The sequence below is a fragment of the Anomaloglossus baeobatrachus genome, chromosome 8, assembly GCF_048569485.1.
Source record: "Anomaloglossus baeobatrachus isolate aAnoBae1 chromosome 8, aAnoBae1.hap1, whole genome shotgun sequence".
In the NCBI taxonomy this organism is placed as follows: domain Eukaryota; kingdom Metazoa; phylum Chordata; class Amphibia; order Anura; family Aromobatidae; genus Anomaloglossus; species Anomaloglossus baeobatrachus.
The window spans coordinates 133,885,089-133,898,963 of NC_134360.1; the positions used below are offsets into that span (position 1 = coordinate 133,885,089).

Here is a 13,875-nt window from a genome sequence, read left to right on the forward strand (position 1 = left end):
AAAGTAATCCACAGGAAGTGAGTGGCAAGCTGCAGCTCTCACTTCCTCATGAATATTCATATGTCTGAAGATGGGGAAAGGGAAGCCAGTGCTGATTGGGTGTGGAGCTCACGTGACTTCACAACCTCATGTGAGACGCGGGAACGTGAGCGCCGACACCGCTGGAACAGTGCTGGCATGAGAGGTGAGTATATGCTTTTAATGGGGCCAAACATGGGGAATGAGAAAGGGTTGTGCAAGAAGTGGAAAACCCCTTTAATGTATGAACATGAGACCTTCTTTTTGAGTCTCAAAAACTTACATTGAGAAAGTAACTTCTGCTGCACACAGAAACGCTATTGTGAGTTCTGAGACAACAGTCAGTAAGTATTCCAATGCACAAACATAGCTAATTAGTAGTGCAATAAAAATGGTAGAGTGGTCCTTTAAGCCATGTACCAGCATCCAAAATCATGAAGCAATTATCTCTGTTGACAACTAAGTATATGTTTGACAAGGATTGTGTCCTCTGTCATCTGTACTTGTTTTCACTTGAACTCTTTAATAATGAAAGTTTTATTTTCAACAACCCTGGTCTCTCCTGTTATTTTAAAGTAGTGTGTTCCAGGAGTTTCATCTTGTCAACACAACGGCCACCAAGAGGACAGTAAGAATATGATGAAACACTCCACACACATACAGGAGTGCTTATCACTGGTGTTTAGTGTGTTAAGGCCACTTTACATGCTGCATTCTTGCTAGTAAGATCACTAGCGAGCGTACCCACCCCCATCGGTTGTGCGTCATGGGCAAATCTTTGCCCGTGGCGCACAACATCGTTCGGACTCGTCACACTACTTACCTGCCTAGCGACGTCGCTGTGACCGGCGAACCGCCTCCATCACTAAGAGGCCGCCCAATCGAAGCGGAGGGGCGGAGATGAGTGGGACGAACATCCCGCCCACCTCCTTCCTTCCTCTTTGCGGGCAGCCGCAGGTAAGGTGAGGTTCCTCGTTCCTGCGGTGTCACACATAGCGATGTGTGCTGCAGGAGGAACGACGAACAGCATCGTACCTGCAGCAGCAACAATATTTGGAAAATGGACAGCGTGTCAACGATCAACGATAAGGTGAGTATTTTTGATTGTTAGCGGTCGCTCGTACGTTTCACATGCAACGACGTCGCTAATGAGAACGGATGTGCGTTATGAATTCCGTGACCCCAACGATATCTCCTTAGTGATGTAGTTGCGTGTAAAGCAGCCTTTAGTCATATACCTTGTACTGGCTTTCTCTAATACACCATTAGATTAACAACACAGAAGCCTTTATGGGTTTACTAAGAAAACAAATGCAAAAAATGCTCTGTGGTAAAGGAGACGCAGTCTGAGGGAGCAAGTCCAGTGGCTATGAAAGAGACACATTTTTTTTCATTGAATATATCCAATTACTATGCTTTCCAAAGCTGGACCTGTTTCTTCTTCATGTAAATACATGGTATGGATCGTATAGGAAAGGTGTAAAGAAAAATGGTGCCATGCATTGGGCCAGTGTTTATGTGTGCAAAAAGAAAAGTCAAATAACTTAGCACTATGCCAGAAAGTGGGTGAAAAAAACTCACTGACTATGAATCCTGACTCCATGGATGGTTAATCGGTGGTCAGCTTAAAGACCCAATAAGGGTAAAATGCAAATCACTAATGATGCTGAAGGGAAAGCGACACTCAATGAGATAATAAAACTTTTTCTTTTATTCATTTTCATTAAAACCTCTTGACATTGATGGTAACTGGGGAGAGAGGTGTAGCAGGAAAATAAAACAGACAATGGGTTCCACCGGTCTGCACACGGGTGATGTGGGAACTCCACCTTATTAACCCCCGCTGCACTAATGACATCATCCAAAATGTGAAACAGATGGTGAGAACTTGTGAAGGTAAAACTGCAATCAAAAGACATACAATGTACAACCAAGTACATACACTTATAAGAAGATAGAATGTTCTTATAATCCAACATGCATGATTCTTAATGAATTAGGAGCGTCAGATGAGGGGCATGCGCCTCATCACGAATTTTACTCTAGTAAGACTTCTGGCATAAGGTATGCCACACCTCATCCTGAATTAAACAAGCTGTGGAGTCACCCACATCCCAGCCCAGATCTGCACATGTTGGTGGAGCTGGGCAAAACTGGAGTGATAACACCAAAAGTCACTATACTTTTGCATAACCAAGAGTTGCACAAAAATTTGACATCTTATTAAAGTGTTTCAGACTGGATTTTTTACTAAAACGCTTTGATTAATCAGGGCCATACTGTTTTTTAACTTCTGTCTGTATTTTTCACATGCTTTTTTTTTTTATAGTTTTTAAATGCAAATTTTGTTAGTGTTGTATAATTGGTGCTTATGCAACCTACTATAACATTAAAATCTGCAGAGAATTATTTAACACACTGGCAAGGGAAAAGATTCATCAACATATTTTACGCTAGATTTCTAACTAAGCAATATTATTATTATTATTATTATTAAGCAATATCTCATAAGCAAGTACCTTTAGGAGATTTATCAGGGTCTTCAGGTTCATCACCAGTTCCTTTGGGCTTTTTGGGTTTTCCATCTTTGTCATCAGAATTTGGATCTGGTAATGGGAAAATAAAATAAATATATATATATATATATATATATAAAGGTTATTATTGGCTTGCTCTATGCTCATGTATTTATACATCGTTTGCATGCTGCAGGTATGGCTAATTTGACATACAGTATATGATTTAGTGGAAGTAGAAACTGCTAACAGTGGTAATGGGTGCCCTAATCTGGCAGGTGAAAAACAAGTATTTTCTGTCAATACATTACCTTATCTATATATATAATTGCCTTATTCTGTCTGCCTTGCTCCAAAATTCTGTCGTTTCCGCGACAAGCGTCTCATTGGCCGCTCGCCTCGGCTCTGCCCCCCCGCACGGATTGGCCGCTCGCCCAGGCTCCGCCCCCCACACGGATTGGCCTCTCGCCCCGGCCCCCTGCACGCATTGGCAACTCGGCCACACCCCGCCCCCCTCACGCATTGCATGCTCGCTCTGGCCCCGCCCCCCGCACGCATTCCCCGAACCGACACGAAGCCCCGACTCCCAGGTGAGTGCTGTACCCCCGGGAGCCCACACCAGCGTACGCCGGCAACCCAGCCGACACATACCCTCGCATTGCTGGGGTTGCCGGCGTACGCTGGTGTGTGCTCCCGTGCGTTCGTGGGACGGGGTACGCTGGTAACCATGGTACACATTGGGTAATATTGTGTAGCATGCTTACCAGCGTACACCGGCTCCCGGTACACATGTGCAGAAGAGAGAAGACAGAAGAAAGAAGACCCCCGATCATACTCACCAGAAGCCGACCGGGAGCAGGTGAGCGCATCAAGGTCCTGCAGCGGCGGAACACACACACACGCACACACATAAGAACAGACACACACACACACATCAGATCACACTCTCACACACACCTCACACACACACATCAGATCACATCCACACACTCACAACATCCAGTGATATCGCTTGCTTCTCAGCCGTGATACTGTGCGTGCAGTGACCTTCCAGGACCTGCCGGAGGATCACATGGCCGGAAGCATGTGGTATCTCCGGATGTTGTGAGTGTGAGCGCGTATGTGCAATATCGTCAATGTGTGTGTGCGTGTATGCGATCGTGTGTGTGCGTGTATGCGATCGTGTGTGTGCGTGTATGCGATCGTGTGTGTGTGTGTATGCGATTGGATGTGTGCGTGTATGCGATTGGATGTGTGCGTGTATGCGATTGGATGTGTGCGTGTATGCCATCGGATGTGTGCGTGTATGCGATCGGATGTGTGTGTGTATGCGATCGGATGTGTGCGTGTCGGCAGAAGGCAGAGGAGCACTGCGTGCAGCACAGCTGCTGGGACCGCCCATCGGAGGGCACAGGCAGAAGTGGGGTGTGAGTGTATGCGATCAGATGTGTGTGTGTATACTGTCTGATGTGTGACTGTGGAGCACGATGGGGGGTGCACAGCATGGGGGATGGAGCACGATGTGGAGTGCGCAGCATGGGGGATGGAGCACGATGTCGGGAGTGCGCAGCATGGGGGATGGAGCACGATGGGGAGTGCGCAGCATGGGGGATGCAGCATGGGGGATGGAGCATGATGTCGGGAGTGCGCAGCATGGGGGATGGAGCACGATGGGGGGTGCGCAGCATGGGGGATGGAGCACGATGGGGGATGGAGCATGATGGGGAGTGCGCAGCATGGGGGATGGAGCACGATGGGGGGTGCACAGCATGGGGGATAGAGCACGATGGGGAGTGCGCAGCATGGGGGATGGAGCACGATGGGGGGTGCGCAGCATGGGGGATGGAGCACAATGGGGGGTGCGCAGCATGGGGGATGGAGCACGATGGGGGGTGCGCAGCATGGGGGATGGAGCACGATGGGGAGTGCACAGCATGGGGGATGGAGCACGATGGGGAGTGCGCAGCATGGGGGGTGCGCAGCATGGGGGATGGAGCACGATGGGGAGTGCGCAGCATGGGGGATGGAGCATGATGGGGAGTGCGAAGCATGGGGGATGGAGCACGATGGAGGGTGCGCAGCATATGGGATGGAGCATGATGGGGGTGTGTGCAGCATGGGGGATGGAGCACGATGGGGGTGCGCAGCATTGGGGGATGGAGCACGATGGGGGGTGCGCAGCATGGGGGATGGAGCACGATGGGGGTGCACACCTCCCCCAAAACACACACACTGCCACATGCGCACCGCACAACACACCACACACACACTGGGAACCACAAACACCGCCCTACACAGACACCCACACACACAGACAACGCCGCACACACACACACAACACCCAACACACAAACACCGCAGCATACACAAATATACGCACATACCGCGCAACACACACACATTGCACAAAACATACCTCCCCCAAAACACACACACGCACCCCACACCCACACCCACACAAACCGCGCAACACACACAGCACCACACACAGACAACACTGCAGACACACAGCGCTCCACAAACAACACAACACACACACAGCGCTCCACACAAACAACACCGCTCTCAAACACCCCCACCCAGACAACACCCAGGACATTTACAGCCCCTACACAAACACTTGGCAACTACACACTTCAACATCTATATATATAACAAAAATCATACATTAACTACACAATGAATTCTAGAATACCCGATGCGTTAGAATCGGGCCACCTTCTAGTACTATAATAATTTAGATGTACACAACTATACATTTAAGCAGATTATCCCAAATCGGCTCTTGCATTTTGTCTATGATTTAAATAAAATTATCCCCAAAATGATAATACTAAATGAGAGTTGACCTCCTAAATACAGTTTATTGGTGGCATTGCTATTAAAATCTCTAATCTCCTTAAGGAGAATAGTGTTCCCCCTGGGTCCCCACAAAGCTTCTCATGAGCCAGATCAGACACCCCATACTTTGCACTGACGAGGGGCAAGCACCCTGAAACACCGTGTATGCAAATTGGGATTCTGATCTGGCATATATATCCTAAGTCATATGCAAAAGATTGTTAAAAATGCACATTTGACTTTTAGGATCGCTACTTCCAATAGGTGGCGCTGCGCTAGAGTTCGTCTCCTTTCCTGCAGAGACAATTTGAATATTAAAATCTGTAAACTCAAGTTGTGACAAAGGTAGAGAACTGCTCCCCAGAGGTAACTTTTTTTTTATTTTTTCTAAAGTTTTCTGTGTCTACAACTCTTACATTTTTCCTAGGTCAGACTTGAGTTGAACATTGATTGCAGTTATACAATGCAGTGTTACTAATATGGCACTCAGTGCTATGCCCATGAGCCCCAAAATGCTCCCCCCCTACAAACCTCAATCTATTCTTCACCCTTCTGACGTCTAAAATTAGTTTAGCAATGAAGGAATATTGGTCTGCACTCAGTTTAGATTTCAAGGTGCTAGTGGAACAGGATAATAAATCTCTGGTACATGTAAAGAGTAATTCACCACACACTCCCTTTAGAAGATGCAACAAATTTAATTCACATATAGAAATCGCAGACATGTACAGGGATATCAAATGTCAATGAAGAAGAGCGACATAAATGCAAAACTAACAGAAAAAAAATCAACAGCCTCCAGGTATGGCTCCCAACCTCACCGGCTTCAGAGGAACTGCCCCGATTTGAGGGCTCAGTATCACTGTACCAGCTCCTCCTCCTCTCAGTGAAGTGGATAATTTATATTAAAAATTGTCCTCCGGGGACAGAACTCATGAATTATTTGCCCAGAGGAAACAGCTCTACCAGTGAGCCACTGTCTGGCCTGGGAGCTATGGGGGGATTTAATAATCTTGACCTGTGTTACAGCAGGGAACACAGAAGCAGATTATTCAGCTAGATAGAGATATATTTACAATGTATCTCTATGGGTTGAAAAAAAGGTCAGATTTATGTTCTCATATAACTACTATAAATAAAAACAGGCACTTTAATTTATCATCACTCCCTGGGACTCAAACCACCAACTTTCAAACATGTCAGCAGGAGCCCTAGCCGTTGAGATAAAGACTCTTATGATGTCAGTGGGAGAATTTTCTATACTCGAATCTGCAGAGCAGACTCTGACTCCACAGACAGATTACACTGGACATAGAGATCCATTGTACAGAGAAATGCATCTCTTTGTTCTACAGGGAGAATAAAAGAGATTTTTTTTTCTAATAAAATTACTAAAATTAATAAAAGAAAATTAGAACAATGTCACTTTTAATGAGATCTTTTTAAAAAATAATAAACATCCCAAATCAGCAAATAACATGAACATATTTGGTGTCCCTATAATTGTAATGACCTGCACAACACAGCGATCAGATTATTTATGGGGATCGGTAAATGGTGTAAAAATATGGCGTGATTGATTATTTTTCTCTATTAAACCCATAAGTAAATGTAATAAAAATGTAACACTAGGGTCGTGTTCACGCATATCGTAAATGCTGCATTTTTTCTCCAGGTGTCTGCACCACACAACACAATAACAATCTCTGATTATTATGTGTTGGCTGTGTATTCTTATGCATTTTCCCAATAATTGACACATTTGCTGCAGATTTAAATTTGGGTTTTTAATGCATTTCAATACTGCAGAGAAATTTTGATTCTGTGTTTAAAAATCCAAAGGCATTTTTGTTGCTTGGGGTTTTTTTTAGGTCCACATAGAAGCCTGTAGAGAAAAAAAATCAGCAAAAGTGCACAGTTCAGTGTCTGAGCAGGTTTGGACATTAAATCCGTGTTCACATGTAGTATAATAAATGTTGCAGTTTTTCTGCTACTTTGTTTGCACAGAAATTTTGCTGTTTAACTGTCCAAGCAAAGTTGATATGATTTCATGAAAACTGCTCCCACTGTGTGTCTAAGGGTGGCTTTACACGCTACGATTTCGCTACAGCGATCTTGTTGGGGTCACGGATTTTGTGACGCACATCCGGCCGCTGTTGCGATCTCGTTGTGTGTGACTCCTAGGAGCGATTTTGGATCGTTGCAAAAACGTCCAAAATCGCTCCTCGTTGACATGGGGGTCCTCTCCCAATTATTGATGCTGTCGCTGGGGCGAAGTTAATACTCGTCCCTGCGGCAGCACACATCGCTACGTGTGACACCGCAGGAACGAGGAACCTCTCCTTACCTGCAACACGCCAGCAATGAGGAAGGAAGAAGGTGGGCGGTATATTCGTCCCACTCATCTCCGCCCCTTCGCTTTGATTGGCCGGCCACTTAGTGACGTCGCTGTGACGCCGAGCGAACCGCCCCCTTAGAAAGGAGGCGGTTCGCCGGTCACATCGACGTCGCCGAGCAGGTAAGTACGTGTGACGCTGCCGTAGCGATAATGTTCACTACGGCAGTGATCTCCACATATCGGCATAACGATAGGGGCGGGTGCTATCACGCTCGCCATCGCTAGCATCGGCTAGCGATGACGCAGCGTGTAAAGCCCGCTTAAGGCTGGACTCACACGAGCATATAGCATCCGGTGCGACAGCATCGGATGCCATATGCTAATGATCCCCGACTCAGGCTCTGCTGTGAGTGTGAGCCAAGTGTCATGCGACTGTGACTCAATCTTGCAATCGGGTCACAGCTGTGAAGCTGAGGGCGGGCGCTGCGGAGGAGAGGAAGGGATTAATCCCCCCATCTCCTCCATTGTCAGCCTGTGCGTATATTGCACTGCACTGGGATAACATCCGAGTGCAGTCTGATGTATCTGTGCCGCCCCCGTGCCGGCAGCCTGCCGCTGCTCGGGTCCGGGCCTTCCGGTGGGTTGCTCGAGGGTCTCCGGACCCGGGGGATCCTGCGGACACTCCGAATGAAAAGGGTTTTGGGGGTGGTGGATGTAGGACGTATTTGTACGGGCTGGGCCGTACTAGGTTCGTGACGCCATCCACGGTATGTGGTGAGTTTGGACACCACCGCTGCAGTTACGGGGCACCCGGGGGAGATGTTGTGCAGCAAGTTGTTAACCCCTCCGTGGGTAGGGATGGTGGCCCCGGGACCCGTTGGGATTCGCTAGTGCAGGGAGATTGGCGACCGCAGGGTACTGGTGTACTCAATAGTGAAGGAAACACACGAGTCACTGGTAAACCAAGCTGATGGTGGTCGGTGCCCGCAGCCGGCTGCGTTCTGGTCCCCCACCCGGCTGGTGGTCTCTGTCTTTCTCCTGCACTTTTATGTAATAGTGGACTGCCTGTGCATGCAACTTCAGGAGTCCTCTCCCGGTTGGATGTAACCTAAGGAGCCCTTGCCCGCAGATGCTGGCCCGTGGGATCTCTGAGCCCTGGCGGTGGCCTATTATCCCCCTCGGTGGGCTGTTGCCTTCAATCAGGACTTTGGGTGGGACAGGACCTCTAGTCCTGGCCTCAATCAGTTAATTAACCAGTTCCAGTCGCTTCTGGAACTAGCTTCAGGGTCTGAGTACCCCACTGTGTGCTCCGGTTTCCGGGTCGGTTCCCCGAGTCGGTACCGGCAGGCCACTACCCTGTCACGGTCCACCTTGGTTCCACTGAGCCGTCTTCCCAGCTCCTGCAGATGGAGACCACCATCTGCCTCCTAGCCAAAGGCACCAGGGCTCCTACCCTGGTACCTGTCAGTTTACTTCAGGCCTGACACACAGGCCTGACCTCCACTCTCCTTGAACTCTCAAACTGATCTGTCTGTAGACTCTCTGTTTTCCCGCCCCTGGGCTCTCTAGACTCCTTGGTGGGCGTCTTCCAACCGCCTGGTTCCGCCCCCTGGTGTGTCCATCTAGCCCTGAGGGGGGGTGACTTCACCCATATAAAAAGTTAAATATTTCCTTTCATTAAATATACAGAAAAATAATTTTCGTGCATGTGCAAATGTGTTCAGTGCACCTTTCTGCCCTCTCACCCATTACATGATGAACCTCATTTAGCTTGATTGACAGCACTCACTTGCTTTTTGAATACCTGGCATATACGTCCACACTGACACCACAGGAGCCAAGCAGGCACACACACACATATACACAATATTGGTGAAAGCGTGCTCTTATCCTTCTCCTCTGTCTGACGTGAACACTCGCTATTGTGTGATCCTGTGTGCAGCAAGCAGATACTGCAGACAGGAGAGAGGAATGACAGTATGCCTGCACTGACCATCTGTGTACATGCTTGCCAGTAGTGATGTGTCAGTCCTGAACGATCCGACACATAAATCCGGCTCCCTGCTGTGACTGACAGGAGCCAGCGCCCCAGTGAGAGTCACTAAATTCTCTTAACGCCTCTCACTGGGCGAACAAAACCCTACCCACTCGGCAAACTAATTGGCCCGTTGTTGGTGGGTGGGGTTTAGCTGTGGGTGGGCGTGGTTTTGGCAGCATGAACACAAGCTTAATATGTGTTCACCTGCAGTGAACACATATTTAATAGGGATCCATGAGCAATCCGAAAGAGCCGACTCTTTTTGGTAAACGGAGCCATGGGAAGCGGATCACCAATAAGAGTCGGACTGCCCATCACTACTTGCCAATTTGACACCTGCATTGTTAGTGTGGGTGTGCAGGAATTCAGTTGAGGCAGTGCTCGCACTGGGCAATCAAGTGCTGTCAATCAAGCTAAGGGAGGGTGACAACATGTTGATTAGGGGCTAGAATGGTGCGCCGAACCTTCACCCACACAATGTTTACACCAAATTATCCTAGTTTACATATTAAATAAAATGTTTGTTTTTTTCCTATACAATTAAAGATGTTAAATCTATCCTATAATTATTTTTTTTATAGGGGCTACATCCCCTCTAGGACTGTATAAGTAGTTTATATCAGGTTTAGGAATTGACAAAATTCATTTAACATCTTTATAGAAGAACTGTAGAAATATTTATATTTTTAGTTTGTTTATTACTCAGTCCTATAAAATGGCAACATATTTCCCAGTATTGTACAGAAATTGTCACCAGTTACATTAGTGCCTATTTGCATTGGGGTTTATAATTTGCTTTTTCCCCTCTTGCCATTTTAATCCAAATACACCAACTAATCTGTAAGGGAACCTGTCAGGTAACGCTATTAACCTGTAGATGTACGATTAATCTGTAGGCTAATTGTGTAATGTAACTGACCAGCCAAAGTACTGAAAAGTGCCGTACCTGGGAGAAAATTAACTTTATTTTCCTGGGAGTCCCCGGTACTCAGTTATGCAGGCGTGCCCAAAGCAGCTACAATCACCACTTACAGCACTGAGAGTGGTGTCTGTAAACACTTCCATGACTCAGTCAGCATCAATGAGGAAATTCTGGCCACTTGTGCAGGAGTGACTATTGTTAATTATGCCAGATGTATTATTAATATTTTGTTCAGTAAGTCAAGGGACAAGAGCCATTGTTTCATGTGAGACTGTCTGGTGCCCCTTTTTGTATGCTAGTTTGTAGATTGTCTGCCTACTACGGATTACATCAGCCCCCTGTGATGTACTAGTCTGCAGCATGTGGAGGACAAGGAGGACAATTATGTAGTCTAATCAAACTAACCAACAATGATGGAACAGCCATGTTTATCTCTCCAAATACTGTAGGACACAATGCACTGACATGGTAACTGAGGAATATAAAAAGGGGCCTCCTCCTGTCACCAGTGTTATTCTGCAGGACTTTAGCCTAGGGAACATAGTTTCAGCTGGTGGATTACAGAACTGGTCCACTGCCCAGCACAGAGCCTGCAAATTCGTTTAGAGAACCAAGGTTGGGGCAATCGAACTAACTGGCCACATACCTGAGTGTGCTCAATCAGTTTCCTAAACTTGCTGCTACCTCTTCTCAGTGTATAAAAAAGTTAAATAGCTCACCAGACAATTGAATGTGGGTGTGGTGCCTGGAATCCCGGACCGGTGTCAAGGTGAGGAGTTGTAGACGTAAGGAAAATCTGTAAATCTGGCATCCGCATGAGTAACGTTAAAACATGGTTTTATTGAAAAGTAATATAAAATAGTAATAAAATCATGAATGTAGCCAATGTAGACTAGATGTCCGTCTATATGTTTCTGTGACGCCCTGGCCTATCAGGTCGTCACAGGGTATTGTGCAATCTGCCCTTCTGCACAGTATCCTCTCTTCCTTTGTTACGGATCCTGGTCCTTTGGTGTTGCTAACAGCGTAGCCAGTCAAAATCCTAGGAACACTTTGCACCAAATCCACCAGACACACCATTGGGGGGCCTGAAGGGAATAGGGCCACCTACCTATTGGTAGGGGAAAGTGAGAACGTGACAAAGAGAAGTGGAACAGGAGTGAAAGGAGGAGGTGGAAGGTGACTCTCTGAGAGGGAGAGGTCACCAGTCCGGAGCAAGGCTCCTGAAGTTTACTAGGTGGCAGACGTTGGTCTGGGCCTGGTAGGGGCTGGAACCCCAGTCACAGGGGATCGTGTCAAGGGGCACGGACTGCCGAGAAGGGCAGCCGGAGGCCTTGAGCCATCACCGGGTAGAGGCCAGGGCACGATGGGGTACGTGGACCCTAGGCCGGGAAGTAGCTTCACGCATCCCGGTAATTTACCCGATGGGGGTGAAGACTTCAAGATTCATCCCCAACCCACTCCAAAATCGGCATACTAGCGCACCGATGGGATAGGACTTTCCCAAATACAGTACAAACAAATCCTACGTGTGAACCCTGAGAGCAAGCTCACTCCGTTAGCCATACGGGTGAGCAGGACCCAAAAAGTTTCAAGTTTGAGGGTCCAACTAGTGAGAAGGTGCCAAGGAAAAGGCCACAGGCTAACAGCAACACCAAGGGCACGGATCCACGCATGCTCCTTCCATGCTGCAGCGGTGCTCAGAATTCTGGTTTACAAGCTATTATTCTAGGACTGAGTGAGTACGCTGAAAAATCCCCTTTTTCCTCTACCCAACGCCACCCTCACTCACCAACACCCAACAGGCCTCGGGGCACAAACCCCCTACCCACGGAGGGGTGAAACATCCTGCTGCTACACCATCGCCACTGGGCTCCCCATCAGCAGCAGTGGTCTCCTACATTACCACGCACCGTGGGTGGAGTCATGAACTTACCTATCCCTTGTACATACCTACCCCCTTTCTTTTGAATTCTAGTGTCTGCGCGAACCCGGAGACCCCTCGAGCCACCGCTGCTCCGGATCCAGCACATTTCAAACAGATGAACTGTTCTTAATCACGGTTTTATTACTGTTTTTATATTAATTCTCAATAAAGCCATGTTTTAACGTTACTCATGTGGATCCGGATTGCCATGTTTCCTTATGTCTACATCTCTTCTCAGTAGTTGCCCAGAAAAAGTGGGGTGCATTTAGTGAGATGAGCCTGGCCTGTGCAGTCTTTTTAAAGACATCCAGGCCAACAAACAAGAGAACCCCTTACTCTCTTGTCTCCATAAGCATACCCTGTAACTGAGTGATTCAGCAGTGCATCCATTGCTGAGCTGGCTGTGAGTCACTGCTAGGAGTGCTTACAGCTGCCTCCCTCAGTGCTGTGATTGTGACTGTAATTGCTCTGGGCACACCTGCATAATTACAAGCCAGTGACACCTGGAAAAAACAAGTTAATTTTCTCCTAGTAGCCGCACTTTCAGTAAAATGGCCGGGCGGGATTGTAATGCTATTTAACTGCAGATTATGGCTTTATTTGGGGGGTAAACAAATGTTTCCCAAGTTGTCAGGTACCCTTTAAAACTAATTACAAGTATATTAACCCTTTCACCACCTGGTGAATTTCTGTTTTTTTGTTTTTGTTTTTTTCCTTCCCTTCTTCCACGAGCCATAACTTTTTTTTTATTTTTTCATCAATATAGCCATATGGGGCTTGTTTTTTGTGAGATGTGTTGTATTTTTTAACTACATCATTAATTCTGCCCCATATTGTACTGGAAAATGTGAAAAAAATTCCAAGTTTGGTGAAATCTCAAAAAAAGTGCAGTTGCCCAAATGTTTTTTGCTTTTTTTATTTAGTACTATAAGGTAAAACTGACCTGCCGATAGGATTCCCCAGGTCAGTACAAGTTAACTTTATCTAAGAGGTGAAAATTTTTTTTAGATGTTCGTAAAAAAAGTCCAGAAAATAGAAAACACTCTGGCACTACCTTGGCATGGCAATTCCTGTGGGCTGAGAAACCTATGGCATTTAAACAAGGAAAGAGTGGTGCTCCCTTTTAGAAGCCAAGTAGCATGATCCAACAAAAAAACTTGATAAAAAAAAATCTAAAAAGGGCACTCACAGTCTTTAAAAAGCAAGACTTTATTTACTCGAATTTTAAAAGGCAAGACAGGAGAAAAAGAGAGATGCAGAGTGAATGGACTACAG

General features: G+C 46.8%; 1 protein-coding gene across 7 annotated transcripts in view; it reads right to left on the reverse strand.

The window, feature by feature from the left end:
• Nucleotides 1-13,875, reverse strand: part of PRG4 (proteoglycan 4) — a 189,375-nt gene that overhangs the window by 96,125 nt on the left and 79,375 nt on the right. For all 7 annotated transcript variants that reach the window (XM_075322005.1, XM_075322006.1, XM_075322007.1 and 4 more), the window contains one exon: nucleotides 2,538-2,624. In XM_075322005.1, coding sequence (XP_075178120.1) covers nucleotides 2,538-2,624 — 87 coding nt within the window. The remainder of the gene's footprint in view (nucleotides 1-2,537; nucleotides 2,625-13,875) is intronic.